Here is a 19,707-nt window from a genome sequence, read left to right as displayed (position 1 = left end):
ATTTTAACCTTAAAATGCCGCCAGCCCCTACAGGCGTGTTCTGTGCCTCAGTCCGATGTGTCGCGTGCGTGCCCTTGCTCGGTGGTGGCACCAGCCGCGCTCCCGGGCCCGGCGCCGCTCGGGGCCCGCCCCGTGACGCGCGGCAGCGGCGCCGCCGCCGGAAGCGGGCGCGCGGCTGCTTCCTGTGTTGATGTAGGGCCGGGCCGGGAGCGGCGGCAGCGAGGGGCGCCCGCCATGGCGGTGTCCGAGAGCCAGCTCAAGAAGATGCTCACCAAGGTACGGGCGAGGCCCCGGCAGCGGGGCCCAGCGCCGGGGGGTTGTGTCGGGAAGGGAGGAGCGGCTCGGCGAGCCTGAAATGGTCGTGCCCGGCTGCGGGGCTGGGCTGGGACTGTGCCAGGCACCGGCGCTTGTGCCCCCCGCTTACAGCGGGGGAAGGCGAGCTCGGCATCGCTGGCCGGGCTGCGGTGGGCTTGGTTATCGCCCCTGCGTAAGGAAACGGGAACGTCTCACGGAAGGCGAATTATTAACGAGTGAATCATGCAGAGCCACGCGTGCCACTCCTCGCCGAGAGCTGGGCTTTGTCCGGCAGCTTGGAATGGAAACCCCTACGGCTGGCACTTAGGGAGAGTCACGGGTTTGTTGGGGGCATTTTGGATTTTTTTTTTTTGGCAGCGTGTAATCATACGTGTGACGTTTTGAACTGAAGTGCAATAGCTGAGAATCTGATCAAAACCAAAGGCACATTCACCTGCATGGAGTCATAAGCAGATTTTTTTAATCAGCTTGAAAATGAGTCTTGAATACCTAGTCAGTGTCAGCAAATGACATCATGTGTGTATTTGTATACACCTGTCTTTGCTAAGTTAATTACTGCAATGCCATAGAAGAAATAGAATTTAAGGTAGTCCATTGTCCTTGTTCCCCCACATTTGTTCAGTTTATACTCCTGTCTGGCTTTCTGTAGGTGATGAAAAATGAAGATGCTATTTCATTATGTTTATTTTTCAAAAATAGTTACACTTTCTGTTCTAGAGAGGGAAGTTTAGTAATATTTCATGTATTGAATAGTTCAGTGTATGACATAACAAAAGCTTGAGCCTAGTTTGGGGAAACCTAATGTTAATTTAACTTCAGGTATTTACCTGCTGTCAGATCTTGAAAAACTTCATCTTTCTGTGATCTGTTTCCTGGTATGTAAAATGAGGGGAATGCATTTGCAGTCTGAGAATGGAGGAGGAAAAAGGAGTCTAGAAATTAAGAATTCAAATTAATCAATTTTAGTTACCTTTGTAGAAATCACTAGGATCTTATATTTTCCAAATAGATTTTGACATTTATTGGAAATCAATCTAAGTACAGAAATTAACAGCTGAAATTAACATTTAATTTTGCTTGTGGCAGTAGCTGGAATCATACAGCTGTCTCTCTACTAAGTAATCATTTCTCAGTGTAAAAACAGTTTGTAAGAATATTATCTTTCTGTGTTTTAATAGGGATATGAAAATGCTTGCTTAATGTTCAGGTGTTGTGCCTCTTTGAAAGCACCCCTGATAACCAAATTTGTGGTTCATCAGCCCCATCATGTACCAGATTCACAGTGTCCCTGCTGAGCAGGCAGGCATTGTTTTATCAGTTCTTGACTCAACTAAGCTGAGATTCTTGTGCCAGAAGTGGAAGTAAAGCCTGACTCTGCTTACCTCTTTGCTGTAGGGATGGTGAGGCCCTGGCACAGGTTGCCCAGAGAAGCTGTGGATGCCCCATCCCTGGCAGTGTCCACCCAGAGCTGGATGGGGCTCTGAGCAGCCTGGCTTAGTGGAAGGTTTTCTTCCTTGGGCTTGGGACAAGATGATCTTTGAGGTTGTTTCCACCCCAAACCATTCTATGATCCTTGTGCTTTTTTGGAGCGTCTGTTAGTGGAATCCTGCTCTCTTTTTTAATAGTGATTATGCCAATCTTGTTGAGGCTCCATCCTGGACCATAAGGTTTGTTCCTATGAGAAGGCTCTGCTTCTTAAAAGTCGCTGGTGACCAGCTGTCATTTGTCCTGTAGTGACACCTGCAGTGGCATGGGTGTGTGCTGCCAGTCTCTGGCTGGTGTACATGGAAATTCCTCCATGTCCAGGCAGTGCCTGTTCCTGCTTCTGCCAGGTGCTGGGGAGTGAGGGAGGAATGTATTCAAATATTAACTAAGTTGTCTCTCTTTCAAGCCCTCCTGCACACTCCCAGTCCTGCACCAGTTTTACAAAGGAGATGCTCTGCTGCAGCCCTCCCACCAAAACAGCATCCAGGGGCTGATTGACCTCTGCTGGTGCTTCCCTGTGTACACAGGAATTCCTGCTGGAGGGGTTGCCTTCTGTTCCACAGACCATGTGGCTGTTTTGTCCTTGGTCATTTGAGGAAGAGCAGTCACAGCATCACCCGAGGTGCTGGTGCTTCCTCTAGGCTGAGGTGACATTGTGGGAAGTGGCATGGTGGCTTCATCTCTGCTCAGCAAATCCAAGTTGTCATGCCCAGGAGGAGCATCCTTGTCAGTCTCTGAAGGTGACAGGAGCTTCACAACTCAAGAGTGTTTGTCAGGGCCAAGGTGACCTTTAGCTGTGGCACCACAGTTTGCTCTTGGATAATGTCTGAATTAATTTGTTTAGATGTTGTTAACATTTGCGTGCTTTGGATGTCTGACATTTCATTGTGATGGGCCCTTTGTCTTCCTACTATGGTTCAGTGAAAGGTTGCTGGCTGTGTTCCTTAAGACAACTGATTGCAATTTTTTAAAATTGTATTAGAATAAAAAAAAATGTCAAGGGACCACATTGCTGGCTTTTCTTTTTAATAGTAATTATCAGGAGAAATGACAACAAGGCTAGAGGGCTGCACTGTGTGGTGAACCAACTCTGTTTCCCAGGAGCCTCTTTGCTGTCTGTGGCTTATGGCTCTGAGACTGGTGAATTCTGTAGTGGTGTCTCTGTGGTTGACAGGGCATCTGTGCTGTTACTCCCTGCTCCTGATAAAAGGAGTAAAACCAGTATTATTGCTGGTAATAGTATGCCTTGATATGTCTGCTTTGTAGCTGACAACACATTTAAATGCCAGTCAATGATTAGCATAGATATGGTGTTGCTTGGAAAAGTGCTATGAAATAGATCTGTGTGGTTCATATCTTAGAGAGCTGTTTATTAGGAATGTTCAAATCATCGCCATATTTATTTGGAGATTACTTTTTTTTTTGAAGGTTCACGCATATTTCTGAGATACACTTGGTTGTGGTAGAACATGAAAGAAAATGCAACAGCTCTTTGCCAAATCAATTGATGCTTACACCCTTGTTAAGACTTAACATCTTGTTAAAGTTCAATTAATAATATAGGCAGTGGTCCTTTTAGTAATATGGACAGATAAATCATTATTCCAAACTGAGAGTGGGGAAGAATGTCCATGTATAGATGTAAACTCTCATAAATGCTGTCTGTTGGGTAAAATAAAAAATGGAATTAAATTATACAAAAAATTTAGCTTCTGAAGTAATTTCTTTCTCTTTTGTTTTTCAGTATAAGTATAGAGACCTAACCATACAGGAGACAACCAGTGTTATTACTCAGTACAAGGACCTCAAACCTGTCATGGATTCATATGGTTAGTCTGTGCATGAGAAGATTTTTGTTGGAGAATTGTTGATGTGTTAGATGTCTTTGGTAGTTTTTGTGGGGGGAAAAAGAAGATTAACACCAGAAAACATAATTTGGGTTTCTCTTTTTTGTCTCAACAGTGACATCAACACTCCTTTAGAAGCACAGACTCAGTAATATAGTAAGGTTACTTTGGAAAATAACTATCTAACGTGCCAAAAAGTGTCACGTTTTTCACAGCTTAACTTTTAGTTAATCACTCACTGATGTCATCATTGGTGTCCTGAGATTGCTGCTATCTTACAAATTCAGCTTTGCTGCCATATAAAGACATTTTTAAAATTCTGAGTAGGAAGAACTGTAAATCAATGAAGAAATGCTTCATTTAAAATCATTGTGGTAGTCCTTAAGAGTATGAAGAAATCAGAGTTAAGTATACATAAAATTGGCATTAGAGTTTTGTAATGTAAATTATCAAAAATAATCACTGTTTGTTAGCTGTTTTAAAGTATCTAGGTTAATTTAAGTTTAACTGTGTTAAAGGAAGATGATATCTAGGGTTTCACAGCATACAGTGAGTCAGTGTAGATGCTGAGGTCAGCCTTCTTAGAGGAGGCTTATGGTCACCTTTTTTAACTGTTACATGTAGGATTCTTTTATGATTCTAATTTATATTACTAATACATCATCAAAAAAATTTAACTTCTGCTTTTTAAGTTGTGTATCTGGATTGAGAAATGTTAAGAAGAGACATGGACGATGAATTAATTTTAACTTGAGTAGCTGCAAGCCAGCAGCTGTCACAGAAATGAAAATTCATGCAGTGACTGGAGAAACAAAGCAGGAGTGAAAGGACTGTGGCTGGAATAGCTGCACAAGTTTGCATAAGATGGTGATCACAATTCCAGATATCCTTGAGCTGTAGCCATTTGTGTTCCCTAAAGCTCTTTAAGCTGCCTGGAAGAGGCTAAGCACAGAATCACTTACAGATAATTGATATTATTTGCAGCAGTGACATCAGCTGCAAGAAAGTGATTACATGTGGGAAAGGGATTTGTAGAGAATTCTTGTGTACCTCACTGTACACGACAAACAATGAACAAAGACATCAAAAAAGTTTTTTCCATTCAAGAGGGAAGGGGAAATGTGGGCAATGGATTTGCAGAGAATTCTCAAAGCCTGACAGAAGGTTCACATAGTATGCATCTGTATGCAGACTTTGAGATAAGAACTGCTGACTTAGAAATGCCATGGAACTAGAAACAAGTTTCAAAGGATGGCCTTGCAAATAAGATTAGATACTTCAGAGAAATAGAACTGAGAGAGATTCATTGTAGTAGGACCCACGAGGGGAATTTTAGAGGATTGGCTTTAAGACATTTACAGCATGGTGTGGCAAAAGCTGATAGGCTAAAAAATGGTTATAATGTATTGCAATTAGAAAATAGTTAGCTTCTAATTGTGATGGTGTAAATTATAACATCTGTATTGTCTCACCTTTCACATGAGACTAAAAATGGAATAAAATTTTTTTAAATGCCTCTCAGTTGCCCCATCTCTAAGTCAGAGAAGAGTATAATCCAACAATTATTTTGCTGATAAGACAGTTTTCTAGTTCATATTAATAATGAAATACATATCCCCACTGACATCCCAGCATGTTCTACCTGCCTTTGCAGAATATCAGCACCACAATAACTGTGCACAGTAACCTACATTTGAATTATGAAATTCAAATGGCTAGAAACTTTCAGTAGGAATTAAGAAGATAAAAGCTTCCTCAACAGAAGCTGGTTCATTCAGCCAAGAATAATGTATTGGATTAGATGTATGAGGAAACTAAATACAACAACTCAGTAAATTTAGGTCAGAGTTCTTGTGCAGTTTGTGATTAATATTTGTCAGAGTCAAGCACTTTTTCTTCCCCTTCAGTGTTACTGTTTGGTTAAATTACCTTTACTGATTTTGTAATAAATGCCTGTGGCCTAGGAATTTTCAGTATTCTTGCTGAGCTGATTTGAAGAAAGCATAAGGAATTCTTTTTTAAACCTCAGATGAGAGTTGTTTTTTTTTAAATCAAGGTTGAGTTCAGGTTATCTTTGCAGCAGTTTGCATTACTTGCAGTTTGCAAGGTTCCATCATTTCACTTGGTCACTGAATGAGGAAACACTTTTATTTGTAGAGAAGGTAGTTTGACAATGATTAGTCATTCATTTCTCAGAATTGGTGTTATTCATAAGGAGTTACCTCACTGTGGACAGTCATGTGCTAATCCATAAGTGTGCAAGAGTTGAACCTTTCAGGCTGAGTTTATATGTGTGTAACTTGTGAAAACATGTGCTAATAAATAGGTGAGGAATAACCTGAACTGAGATTAACGTATCCAATGTATTTGTTTTAAAAATAGTGTTTGTTCTCTTTCAGTTTTTAATGATGGTTCATCCAGAGAGTTGATGAGCCTCAGTGGAACCATTCCTGTGCCTTACAGAGGTATGCATGTATTATTATTATCATCCCCATTATTTTCCCAAATTGCGTGAAAAATTTGGATTTGTCCTGGTCCAGCTTCACTGCTTCAGTGATCACTCTCCTCTTGAAATCCTTTACTTGTCCAAAGTAAGATATTTTAAAGAAATTGCTCTCCTTTTTGCTGCAGGATAACATTTGAATGCTGAGCATTGCTTCCTCAGTCATTTACAACTTTGTAACATCTTTTTTCTTTCAGCATGGCATGTTTTTTCAGGCTTGTCAGTTGAATGAGGGTTGCAAACCATTTATTGCTGCAGCTAATGATAATTTGAGACTTAAAATGTTGCATTATAGAACAAATAAGATTGTGTGTTAGTGGTGAGTGATGATTGTAAATCAAAGTTAAATTGTTCTGAAAGATGTGGAGTTTGTGGCATTAGTGTTACCTATTTATTGAATGTTAGTAGATTTTGGGTCCAACTTCTAACTTTGTACAGTTGAGTTTACTGGGTTTAGAAGTTTTTTATGAATCTTAATACAGGAGGGCAGTTGAAGAATTGAAATAACTTCTAAAATCTTTCAAAATATCTTTTCTAGGTAACACATATAATATCCCAATTTGCTTGTGGCTGCTGGACACCTACCCTTTCAACCCCCCAATTTGTTTTGTTAAACCCACTAGCTCTATGACAATAAAAACTGGGAAGCATGTTGATGCAAATGGAAAGATATACCTTCCCTACCTGCATGAGTGGAAATATGTAAGTACAGGGAACTTGAAGTTCTCAAACTGCTCATTCTGCATTCCTCAAGAAAGTTGTATCATTTTTAATAAAAACCATAGTCTTTCTTAGAGATCTTAAATAATTTTGAAAATTAAATGAACTGTTTTGTTTTTTGGAATGCCTTAAAGTTCAGGATGTTGCATTCTGTGTTCTGGTTATTTAATGTAATTAATTGCATCTTCAGTTACAGCCTGTCTAATTAAACAGTGCAGCACAAGGTGTCCTCTCCCCTGGCAAGAGAGTGATGTGAAGATTTGTGAGATAAGAATATTTACAAAAAGGAAATTATAAATATAATTAAAACATCTCTGTGACTAAAATGGACTTTTACAAGGTCTTGGGCTTCTTTATGCAGATATTCCTGGAGCCTCCTATATATGGATATATTTGCTTTATCAGTAAATAGAGGCATTGAGCAGTGCAGGCCTCATAGCAGATTTGGCCAAAACATGGACTTGTAAAGAAACTAAACTGTGTTGACAGGATTAGAAAAATGATACAAGATGCATGGTTCTGTAAAAATTTATTACCAGGAATGCATTTTCTACGGCTGGGTGGTTGTTCAGTGCTAGCATAGTAATGGTGGAAAAAGACTGCTCAGGTCAGGTGTTGCACAAAGCAAGAGGATCATCTAAGTTACAGCTGATACAGAATTCTTTCAGTTTGAGAGGTTGGTAAAATAAGTAAGTGGATTATAGAGCTAAGTAAACTCTGAATTGGGGTATTTAATCTGGTGCTGCACTCATGATGCTTGTTCTTATTTAGGCAAAATGAAATCATGCCTATATTAAGTAGTTGTAAACAGAGAGGCCTGGTTTAACTGTATTCAAAGGAGGTTTGTGCCACTCCGTAGTGGGTTGGGATATTTTTTTCTGTTGAGACATTCTGAATCAGAGCAAAAGCTGTGATGTGTGAAATTGAACTGTCTAAAAAAACTTGGGGATGTGTATATTTTTCATGTTGGGGGGTGGATTTAATTTTTTTTAATATTATTATAGTTCATAATTGGACATTTATACCCAGTCATTTATTGTCCTGCAGTTGATATGGAGCCATGTATTACCTGGTTCATTCTGGGTGTGTTTTGCTGTATGGTTTTGAGTACCGGCTGACTGGGTTTGGTATGTGTAATAGAATCCAGAAAGGAAGTTAATTGTGCACATTCATATATACATGAGAGGTACACATTTTAAGAACATTTAAACCCACAAATAAAAGGAATGCTTTTGAGAGCTGATGGAATGGCATCCTATTGTTTCTACAGTCTAACTCTCTGTTAGCAAAATGACCAACTTGCGATTTACTTTCCCTCCCAGCCCCAGTCAGACTTGTTGGAGCTGATCCAGGTCATGATTGTTGTGTTTGGAGAGGAACCTCCAGTGTTTTCTCGGCCTACTGCTTCCTCCAGCTACCCTCCTTACCAGGCAACAGGCCCACCAACCAGTAAGTGCTCCTCACTGCTGATTTCTGCAAACAATCATGTCAGCATTTCAAAGGGATTGTTGCCCTGCACAGTTTGCCCACAAATAATGCATTTTACTTTTTGTATTTCTGACTAATGAATTCACCTGGGCTGTGAATTTACTTCACTTTACCTTGTTGGACTCAATGATCTTAGAGGTCTTTTCCAACTAAAAAGGTTCTGTGAGTCTAAGAATTCATGAGAGCCTTTGGATTTTAGAGGGGAAAAATCAAATTTGTGTTATAACACACCGCAAAACCCAGAACACACTCAAACACCCTCAGAACAACCAGTGTCCTGTCAACATTCCAAGACAGACTTACAAAGTGGTTATTCAAATAGCTTTGTATCTCAGTTTTTTTCATTCTAATAATACAAGCCCATCTTTTAAGTGTCCTGCAACCATTGATTTCATAAGCATAAGCATGCCTACAGCTTGTTTCATATGCCCACACTCCTGCTTGTGTGGTTGGTTTTCTTCTTTTTTTAAAATTGCTGGCTGAATATTAAAAAAAAAAAAAACAACATGCCTTGTGATTGTTTTATTCTCTGTTGATGTTCTGACTTGGTACCCATTCTTATTTTCTTGCAAAAATCCTCAAGACGTTTTAAATCATTTATTTATTTAAACCTCTGCAGGCATCTTATTTTAAGATGGGGATAGGCAGGTGGAAAAAAAAAGTAGTGGGAAACAGAAAATCCTAGAAATTCTTCCAGGAGGAGACTCTGTATTAGGTGGGAAAAGGCCAAAAAACAGTAGCATAGACCTAAAGTCAAAGACTGGGGCAGTAGGGAAGAGGGAGCAGTTCAGCTGGAGATTGTTTATTTAATAAGGTTATAACAGTAAATTCATAACATGAATTGAATGGTACAGTAGCTGTATTTGGGGTTATTTATTTTTGCCAGATTTTTAAGGCTGTGTCCATTTGGTATTGAAATATGGCTATTACTTGTTCACAGTGTTACATTTGAAAAGCTGAAGTGCTATTCATTGCCATTTCCAGCAGAACCCATTTTTAGCAAGGTGTTAGGCTCTGAACCTGTGAGAAAATGGGTAGCAAACATAAATGGGACCATTAGGAATAATTGACTAGAGGCAGGTGTTTTCAGCTTGTCTGTGGCTACCCTGCTTGTGAGAGCACCAGAGGACTGGATTGTCCTGATTTTCCAGGAACAGTGGGGGTCAGTATAAGTCTGGGTTTAGCAGGGGCTGTGACTTGTGCCTTAAGGACAAACCTGCAATGAACCACATTTGATTGCTCTTGTAGTCACTCCAAGCTGAAGTGCTTTGAATTACTATTTTCAATTGAATTGAGCTGAAGTGGTATGAATTAGTTCATAGCTGAAGTAATTCTAGGGTTTTAAAATGTTTCAGGGTTTAGAAATTATTAATAGCTACTTAGTTCTACTAGTGTAATCAGACTTCCCTTATTTTACAGCCATTTAGGGTTTGGGTTTCTTCACATTATTGTTTACATTGATACATCTGTACATTGTTTAAGAAGAAATAAAGTCCTTTGACAAAAATTTTACATCATTTGAAAGCATTGAAGAGTGGAAATAGATCCACTCTTAATAGCTCTAAAAAAAAAAGTTGTTGATGAAGTATTCCTAAAATTGCTAGAAATGTGGGAAAAGTATGTCCAAAACATAATTTTGTCAGCTTTTCAAGAAAAATCAAAAAGTTGTTTGATGAAGTATTCCTAAAATTGCTAGAAATGTGGGAAAAGTATGTCCAAAACATAATTTTGTCAGCTTTTCAAGAGAAATCTTAAACTTGCTAAGACTATTTAGACATTATTATTTTTAAGTAATTTTAAATTTTTTAATTATTTAAAAAATTAAATAAAACTTCTAAACAGCAGAAATTACTAAATAAGGACATGGTTGGATCATTAAACAGCTAATCAACTACTCTGAAGGTACTTAAATTATACACTTGTTATTTAGTGAGTAGACATCATTGGCTAGAAAGGGTTTTTTTACATTTTTACATAAAAAATGGAGACACTCTTCAGGTGGGTCATACCATGTTTTGGGTTTTTTTTCCTGAGTACCCCAGCTGCAGATGCTTTTTTTTTTTTTTCTTCTTTTTTCTTAGTACACCTATTTGTTCTGCATTTTAAAATCAATACCTATTTTTATCCATGTAGTAATTAGTTTAAAGTAATGATTAAGAAAAAAAATCAATATAGCAATAGGGTTATTTTTATATATGAGGAAAAAATTCTTTATATTGAGGGTTTTAATTTCTGAAATGTAAACATACACAAAATTCTTCTTTTATTTAGCTTCCTATGTGCCAGGAATTCCAGGTGGAATATCTCCCTATCCAGCATCAAGCACTCCAAACCCAAGGTAAGAGCCTCTTTAAACTATCATCATTTTCCTGGTAGAGAATTTCACTGAATAGTGTCTAATAATAATTGTATTTTCTTGTGGTGTATTTGTTGTATAAGTATTCATGTTAGCTGGGTTTGTTAAAAGTGAGGGCTGAATTCTTGTCAGTAGTCAAAATTGGAGGAAGGTCTAGCTTGCTTAGTTGCTTCAAATAAAACATATATGGGTGTGATAAATTGATTTTAAAATCACCTAACTCCCAGCTGTTATCTTTCTTCACTCATGTATTTTTATATATTTATATTTTACATTCCATGGAAAGAAATGTACCCCTAAAAGTCAAGATTTTATTAGCATCTCAAAAATTGAAAAAAACTTTGCTGGATTAATACAAGCCTTGACTCCAGTGTAAATGTGGATTTAACATAATCTAAGGGAATTTGAAGAACACAAAGTTACTTCAAAAGCTTTTTATTAATATTAACCAGGATTTTTTCTATATAATAGTGAGGAATAAAGCATTTCCAGAAGACTTGCAGATCTGTGTTAGTAAATAGTGAGATATTGACTACTGCCTCCTAGTGTGTATTTCTGTTTTTTACATCATAACTCATTGGGTTTTTTTATTAATATCCTTATGTCCTGATTTTGTGTTAGGAGCATATGCAATTTTGGTGTAATATGGAGCATTTTTATTTTAAAAGGATATTTAAAATGTAAAAACCTCTGAGGATTGGGAGTGGGGGGAGTGTTATGTTTTAAAAGGAGAAAAGTTAGGATTTTTAAACGTTCTTACAGCATGTTATTTCCTCCTAAATATGTTTGTTTAAAGTATTCTTAATGTTTGTACAAAAGTAATAGAAGAACTGTTTCTAAAATATATAATTTGTTAATTAATAGGAAGGTTTTAAGAACTGTTAAATTTGCAGTTAGCTGAAGAGAGACAGAACATGCTTATTTTATATTTTGCAGGGGGTTTGTGGCCACTTTAATTATTACTATAGTTAATACTCTGCTGCATGCAGGTGTTTCTCAGTCTAGTACTGACTAATTTGTGTCCTTATTTTAGTTGACAGCAAATGTATTTTAGAAAGGTGTTGTAGACTGTCACATGTCATCTCATAATTGCTTCAGTGAGCAAATGAACACTTTTGCTTTCTTTATCCATCAGAGCAGGACTGAGAATTTCTGGGGGAGTAGGTTTCACCTTGCAATCATATTTTGCATTTTACATTTTTAGGTTTACATAAAGCAGTTAATCAGTCATCTTTAGTCATCTTTTTAACTGTTCTCATAGTGAAAATTATTAATTTGAAATTGTTTTTTGGGAGTTTGTAGCTAGGATATTTTTTTTGATACCTGTGTGATTTCATATAGCAAAACGAAGAGGTTCAGGAGGATTTGTTATCCAAATGTTGACCAGGCAATAACTGGATAGGGTTTCAGATAACATGGTACCTTAATACCAGAAATACCAGTTGTGAAAGATGTTAATGTGAACAGCAAAAATGCCTGCAATTTTAACATTTTTATTATGTAAATGAATGTTTAACATGGTGGCAATAAAGATACTCTAGGTGGATGGTATTTTACTAATAGTTGCATAACATTAGCATGTTTTTCTTTGTCAAAGCAGCTTCCCAAACTATCCTTACCCAGGTGGTGTTCCCTTTCCAGCAACCACTGGTGTGCAGTACTACCCTTCTCAGCCTCCTGTCACCACTGTTGGTGAGTACCTTGGAAAGGGCTTCTCTGAAGTAAAGCTTCTCTCTGTAACTGATATGTAAAGAAATAAAATGGAAAAAAGAACATGTTGTTCTTACTCTGAACTTCCAGAGCATTGATCTTTAATTAAAATTTACTCAAAGGAAGAAAAGTACATTTTATTCAGCTTTATTCAGGAATTCAATGAATTCCTGGGTTTATGCAATGCATTGTGTATGTTTTGTGAATATTTTGAAGAGCACTGCATGTAACTACATGGGGTTTTCCTTGCCTTTTAATTGTAGGTGACTTTTGATTGTCTGCATTGCTCTGTTCATGATTTAGAAAAATACCTTTGTCATCATTTAAACATCTAATGGACTCTATTTATACTTTCTTTCCTCCCAAAATAGTACCTTTCTAAAGTAGCACTTTGGAATGAGCTTCATTTTTAGTGAGTTTCTTCTCCAGCCTCTTCCCTGTTGCTTCTTGTTGATCTCTACTTGTCACTTCCTCCTTTGTTCCCTGCAGCATCAGCATTTAGGGTGTTGACCTGTGTCTTTTCCCAGTCTGCTGCTCTGTGGCCCTTGCTTTCCACCCTGCCCCTCGCTTTCAGTGTATGTGTAGAAGACTGGGAACCAGTGATAGATGTCACCTAGTTAAGTGGGAAGCTGGTGCAGTACCTTTCCAGCTGGCTGATATTCCTTTTGGCACGGTTATATGGTGAGGATGTAGATTCTGTTGTGACCTTGTTCATTAGCAATCTGTTGTAGACTCTTGAGCCCCCTAATTTAGAAATGCATCTGTAGGTTCTTCATCTGATGTGTGAACTCAGTTATTTATGGAATGGCCTGGGTTAGAGTCATAGAATGTCTTTTCTTTCCAGAACTGTGTGTATTTTGTGATTTTTCTTCACATACATGGGGACAAGGCAAGGGAAGAGAGATGCTTCTACTTTACTCTTACTAAAATATCTGAGGAGTTCTGTTACTACAGAATTTGAAAGCAGCAGTAAGTTGTATGTTGTCTTTTTCTTGTGCCTGATCCTGTCCTTTGTGTTCAAGTTCTTTCAGCCTTTTCAATTAAGAAAGTATTTTCTGAAAGTTCCTGGCTGCTTCAGTGGTCCCCTCCACCCTGAGGTGATGTGAGTCTGCCATGCACAGTGCAAGGAAGCTGCTGTCCCACTCAAGTACCTCAAACAGTGCTTGGTGTTGTGGAGAATTGTGTCCTGGAGAAGTAATGGTCTCCACTGGCTCTTGTGTAGGGAGCTGATAACCTTTCTAGGCAAACTTGGCTTTCTGGAGTGTCTTTCTCAAACAAATCCAGTTTTGCTTTTATGTAGCATAGTGTTAAAATAGAAATATATTCTATTTAGGTTTTTTTCCCTCCTTTTCAAGCCCACTGAAGATGAATAGAGGTGCAGTATCTGGCAAAAATGGAAGACTCTTCCAGTCCTGAGTTAGATCATCTGTGATACCATGCTGTAATGTTGTAATGGCAGGTTTCATAGTGACAGTTTAACATTACACTGACTGGTTTGCTGCAGCTAGGTAAAAGCCCTACACCTGGTTTACATGGCTTATCTCTTGTGCCAGATGAAATGCAAATACATCTCTTTGATCATCCACTGCACTTAAAATATGAGGTTTGTTGTGTTTGTTTTGTTGGGTGTTTTTTACAGTCCAGTTTTTATTTTGAACTGAAAATGTTTATTTTCTGTACAGTTTGTTTGTTTGGCTGTGGTTTATTGTGATAGTTTATTTAGGAGCACATCAGTTGTTAGAACATCAGAGTTTTGTGTGGGTGGTGGTGTTTCCTATAGTGGACATAGTTCAAACCTAGTTTGAGTTGAATGAAAATGTTCATGTAAAGTAGCTCAAGTTTTTCACAATCACTGGTTTTTCAAATAGTCCTTTAGGCTTTTTCTTTCTGTTCAGTTATCTGCCATTAATTACTTTTCTGATGCAGTTACTGGTTTGATGATTCTGTAAGGTCACTTCTGAAACCAGACTCTGCCTAGTAAAGGTTAAAGGTTTCAGAGTTCTGTTGATTTAATGACCATGTGCCATGAAATCTTCTCCAAGCTGGGCTAATTATGGAAGTAACAGAAGATGCTATGGGTACATGCTCTGTAAGAAGATACATTGATTGAGCTGTATTAAAATTATGCTTTTTATGTTCAAAGACCTCTTCCCTATTTGGTGGCATTTCTGTGTGAATTTTTATTTTGTTAGGTGTATTGTGGTTTTATATTTTTTTTCCTCTGTCCTACTTTACTGTTAAAGTGAGCCTTGCATAGAAACTCCCAGAGTGAGGGATGTCACGGGAAAAGAAAGTAAATATAAGTTTTACTGGTTCTGGCTGATTCTGACTTTGTGTTAGAGTATAATTCATTATGTAAAGTAAACTGTAACTAAAGTCATGCTAATGCTGTTTTTTGAAGGGAAATCAGACCTTTTTGATTGGGAGCAATTGTCTGCCTTAATCAGGAAGTCCTATACAGAGAATAAATTCTATCCTAGATAGTTTGACCGACTTGGTTTGAGATTTACTTCTCAGTGTAGAAAGTGCTCTTGTTCTTCTATCCTTTTCATAAGAAGCACCAGTGGTGGATTCCTGGGTTTGTGTCTTATATGGTGCTATTTGACCACTTCTGTTGCTGGCTGTAAAAGTTAATCAGATTTTGCAAATTATCTTGTTGACTGGCAATAGGGTGATTTTTTAAAGCCAGAACTGTAAATCAGATAAAACATTGGGACATGCATATTTTCTTAAGGCTGTATTTGCACCAGTTGTTTAATAATTCAATCTTTTTTTTTTTTTTTGTAATTTGCTTGGTTTTTTTAAAGTACATATATTCTGCCACAACTTATATGTATGCAAAGTGCTCACATTAGTAATGATCAAAATTTATATTTTCTGTATTTTAGAGGGCTTTGGTGGATTAGTAAGCATGATGGGCTTTTTTTTTATAGTTACTGTCATTCATTTGCATAGCTTTATTTTTTCCACCCATGTGGCTTGGTGTAGGTTTTGTGGACTGGAACAGAGTAAAAAACATAGGGAAGAGATACAATTTTATGCAGTCTTATTTTGATAGCAGAAGTAAAAAAAATTTTTTAAAGTATTCAATTATACAATAATCATGTGAGCAGTGATAAGTACTTTTTCATTTTATTGTTTTTTGAAATCTAGGGCACTGGAAAATGTGATGTGCATAATGCTGTAACAGCTTCAGGGTTTTGATAGCTGTGTCTCTGGATAAAAAGATACTCTGGTAAAAATTCTTCTTGCTTATTTTCCTTGCAGTTATAGAGCTTCAAACCTCTCTGCTTTTCATTCATAGGTGTTGTGAAGTTTAGGCACAAAAGCTGCTGTAATTCTTGCTGTGTTGTTACAATCCAATGTTGTTGAAATTTCACTGACCTAGAAGGTGTGAGGCACAAGCCTGGGGAAACTGTGACCCTCCAGTTTTTCCCACAGAATAATTGAAGTGGTTTGAGATAAATATCACCAGTAGCCACTTCAGATTTGCTAGAGCACTCCGAGTTTCCTGGTCTGGAGACATATTGCACTTCTTGTGACAGACACAAAGTACTTGCCTTTCTATTTAAAAGTGTGTTAGTGACAGACTCTTGAAATTATCCTTGAAAGGCTGATTTTCAAAAGCTTATTCAGGTCTCCTGCCCCTTCTGCTCACTTGCCCATAGAGATGTACTGAGCCTGGAGGAAGTGATCCTTGGATATTTGCCTGCTCTCTTGGACCCCTCTTCCCTCTATGGTGAATTCCCATGGAATTCTTCCAAGAAGGTCTGTGAAGAGGCCAAAGTTAGCTCTTATGAAGCCCAGGGTTGCAATCTTATTCATTGCCCTGCTTCCTACTTGTGGGATGCAGAGCTCCATGATCTCACGGGCACTGTAGCCAAGGCTGCCTCAACCTTCGCATCTCCAACCAGACGTTCCTTGTTAGTTCTGCAAGGTCCAGCAGCACGTCCTTCCTCATTGGCTGCATCTGTATCAGAAAGTTATTGTCAGTGCTTTCCAGGAGTCTCCTGGATTGTGTGTTCCTGGCTGTGTTGTCCCTCCAGCAGGTGTCAGGGTGGTTCCCCATGAGAACCTGGGCTGCATGCCCTTCCTGGGAGTATCCCCACTTGAGCTGCATGGGTGGTGTCTATAACTCTCCCTTTGTCTTTCCTAGTTCAAAATTTTCTTACCAGGCTAGGCAATTCAAAAAAACCCCAAAAAACCAAACCAACAAACCCCAAACTAATACCTGCAGTAGGTAAATGCCTTGTCTCAAGCCAGCTGTTACATTAATTGTGGTTGAATACATCCTGCCCGTAACTCTTGTTTTTCATTAAAAGGTCTTGCACTAGTAACACTTATGGACTTCAGAGGAAATGGCCACCTCATTTTTAAAATAAAAAAGGATTGTGGATATGGGAATGGTGAAGTGGATGAATGGATGCATGCTCTTAAATTCACTTGTGTCCATCCTAGTGTATGTCATCTCACAGTGGTCTCTTTGCTGCTTCTGGAAATTATTATGGAGAGCAGCTTATTTTAATGTCCCACACTGCTGAAGTACATAGAGCAGCTTGGCCACTTGCTATTCCAGCTGGCTTTGTAGTGCAGCCCAGCATTAATGTTAAGCTTGTGAAACGTCCTGTGCAGGACCCAGCAGAGATGGCACCATCAGCGAGGACACCATCCGCGCTTCCCTCATCTCGGCCGTCAGTGACAAGCTGAGGTGGCGGATGAAGGAGGAGATGGATCGCGCACAGGCCGAGCTCAACGCCTTGAAACGCACAGAGGAGGACCTGAAGAAGGGGCACCAGAAACTGGAAGAGATGGTGACTCGCCTGGATCAGGAAGTGGTAAGCTGAGAGGAGCCACTGCTCCCCACCTGAGTATTCCTAGTAGTGAACAGAAGCTTGTAATTCATTAATTATTAAGTGTGATAGAAATAACAAATCTTCCAGCGCATTGTGCTTTCTCTCTTTTGCAGCTGGGGGCTTGTGCTCAGACTGAAGCAAGTCAGAAATAGCAGTGACCATGAGATGCAGTGTCCTGCATGTGTCTTACAAATGTCATTGCTCAGTAGTAGAGGAACAGTGTTATTTTCCCCCATTCTTCCTGTGAAAGATGTTAGTGGTGTGAGATTATTTCATATTTGCATCTCAGTTTCTAGATAATAATGTGCAACACCAGTACTGGAGAACATGTCAGTGTCTCAGAAAACCCTGATTTTGGTACAGCCGCCTTGTGTAACTTCTTTCCCAGTAGTCTCTCCTACTCAGAGTATGCTCAGAAATTCCTGCAGTTTTTCATTAAGGCATCTTCTGCTTAGTCCATCTGCTCCTTGCACTGCTGTTCAGGAGTAAGATTTTGGGATTGATGAACAGTTTCTGAAACCAGCTCAGTGTTCAGATGTGGTTTAAAAAATTATTAGAAGTTACTAATTGGACTAGAGAACTGGGGAATACTGCATTCTAAAGAAAATAATTACTTTGGCTTTCCTTTTGCTATCTTTAGCTAGTGTAAATGGTTATTTTTCCTAATGTGGCAACTCAGAAATACTTGGAGTGTTGGCATGCTTTCTCTACAGTTATAGATGGGTAATGGATTATCTAAAGCAGATGTGACTTCTTTAAAATAATCTGAAATCTACAGATTGGTAATTCTTTGTTCTGTAAAAATCATAGTAAAGATAAGCAGAGAAGTACAGAATGAACTGGTATGTCTAAAAATCTTTCATCTAGACAACTGTATCACAAGAAGATAAACAAACATCTTAATTGTTTTTAGGCTGAAGTTGACAAGAACATTGAACTTCTCAAAAAGAAGGATGAGGAGCTCAGTTCTGCCTTAGAGAAAATGGAAAGTCAGTCAGAAAATAATGACATAGATGAAGTTATAATTCCTACAGCACCACTTTACAAGCAGATCCTGAACTTATATGCAGAGGAAAATGCAATTGAAGACACTATCTTCTACCTTGGGGAAGCACTGAGACGTGGAGTGATAGATTTAGATGTCTTTTTAAAGGTAGGTTTCTTGGGATATTTTTAAAATGTGCATTTTAAATGTGTTTACTTTGGACTCTTTGGTTTGGCTTACTCATGTTCATGATCTCCTCACAGAAGAGGATCCTGTAGGAACAGGAATATTTATACATTCAAGCATAAGTTTTAGAAAGTGATTTCAGAATTTAAAGACCAATTCTGAAAATATTATAGATACAAAGTCACGTTGTTTTCTTCTTGTGTAGACCTTGTTCTGTTTATCTGCTGTTAGAAGAACCATTCTCTGCCCCATGGGAAGTGCATTAGTCTGATTGCACCTTATGGAGTTTGTATTATTACTTTGATAAAAATACGTGTGGAGTTAATAATTAATTATTAATATTATAAATCAATAAATTAGTTAATCATTAAAAATAGAAACAAATAGACTGTAGTGATTGCATTTGGTAACCACCTGCCAGTCATTTTAAGGCAAGAAAATGCCATTTAGTTGAATAATGAATTTAGTGTTTCCGAAAAACTGACATCCCATTTGGGTCACAGAGTACATTTGTATGGCAATTTTCAGTTTTTATCAGAACTTTACAATAGCCAGCTGCTGTTTTTGTTTCTGCAGCATGTACGTCTCCTGTCTCGCAAGCAGTTCCAGCTGAGGGCATTGATGCAGAAAGCAAGGAAGACTGCTGGACTCAGTGATCTCTACTGAATTCCCAGACTAGTTGGGAAGTTAGGTTTCCTTGTGAAGCAGCCATTCTCTTGATCTTTCTCTTAATCAGTAGGTGCCCAGAGTAAGTTATTACATCATCCAAGTGTAAGATATTTTGAATCAATAATATATTTTCTTTTTGGTAAAAACTAGCTTTTATTAATGCACTTTCTATCTCCTGTAATCTTTGTGCTGGTGGACTTAACGCTGAATAAAACTCGTTGCATATTTTCTTCCTCTACAGAGCTGTGTATGATGTGCCTTCTTTTCAAATATGCAGTGTCAGCTTAACCATGCTTTTACTTGTGAGATTTGGAAGATGTTATGCCACGCTGGAGAAAATCACATTTATTATGACCAGTGAAAACTGAAAACTCAAAAGGTTCTTGGTCTCAGCACCATAACCAGCGTAGCTTAAGACTGAGCCTTTGCCTTGAGGCTTTTCATGGTCCTGCTGGCTCTGAAGAGGTTGGAGTTCATTTTAAAAACCTGGGTGGGACTTCCACACACATAACATGATTACACAGGTGATGTTTGAGTTAGTGTGACTTGAAGAATAGAATTGATTTAGGTGGGTGAAAGTTGGAAGTAGT

At 38.4% G+C, this 19,707-nt stretch overlaps 1 protein-coding gene across 2 annotated transcripts; it reads left to right on the top strand.

Annotated features, from left to right (window-relative positions):
* Nucleotides 1–152: 152 nt before the first annotated feature.
* On the top strand, nt 153–19,357 carry TSG101 (tumor susceptibility 101). 2 transcript variants are annotated; one of them, XM_039707204.1, is made up of 10 exons: nt 153–276; nt 3,545–3,629; nt 6,047–6,112; nt 6,689–6,852; nt 8,193–8,319; nt 10,630–10,696; nt 12,315–12,406; nt 17,057–17,259; nt 18,191–18,430; nt 19,025–19,357. In XM_039707204.1, exons 1-10 carry the CDS (start codon nt 235–237, stop codon nt 19,112–19,114), a joined length of 1,176 nt encoding a protein of 391 aa, XP_039563138.1. In that variant the 5' UTR covers nt 153–234; the 3' UTR covers nt 19,115–19,357. The 2 variants fall into 2 exon arrangements, with proteins under 2 accessions (XP_039563138.1, XP_039563137.1); XM_039707203.1 differs by having other exon boundaries at nt 12,312–12,406.
* The last annotated feature ends 350 nt before the right edge of the window (nt 19,358–19,707 follow it).

This window comes from Passer montanus, unplaced genomic scaffold, assembly GCF_014805655.1.
Source record: "Passer montanus isolate IOZ18808 unplaced genomic scaffold, ASM1480565v1 scaffold2, whole genome shotgun sequence".
NCBI classification, from domain to species: domain Eukaryota; kingdom Metazoa; phylum Chordata; class Aves; order Passeriformes; family Passeridae; genus Passer; species Passer montanus.
Note: the sequence above shows the minus strand (reverse complement) of the source record. Positions and strands in the feature narration are given on the sequence as shown.

What these genes read in the sequence shown, in the direction of transcription:
- TSG101 (XM_039707203.1), top strand. Translation starts at nt 235, where the DNA reads ATGGCGGTGTCCGAGAGCCAGCTCAAGAAGATGCTCACCAAG. An exon ending in CATTCCTGTGCCTTACAGAG is followed by an intron (nt 6,113 to 6,688) that starts GTATGCATGTAT and finishes TATCTTTTCTAG; the next exon opens with GTAACACATATAATATCCCA. An exon ending in TCAAGCACTCCAAACCCAAG is followed by an intron (nt 10,697 to 12,311) that starts GTAAGAGCCTCT and finishes TCTTTGTCAAAG; the next exon opens with CAGCTTCCCAAACTATCCTT.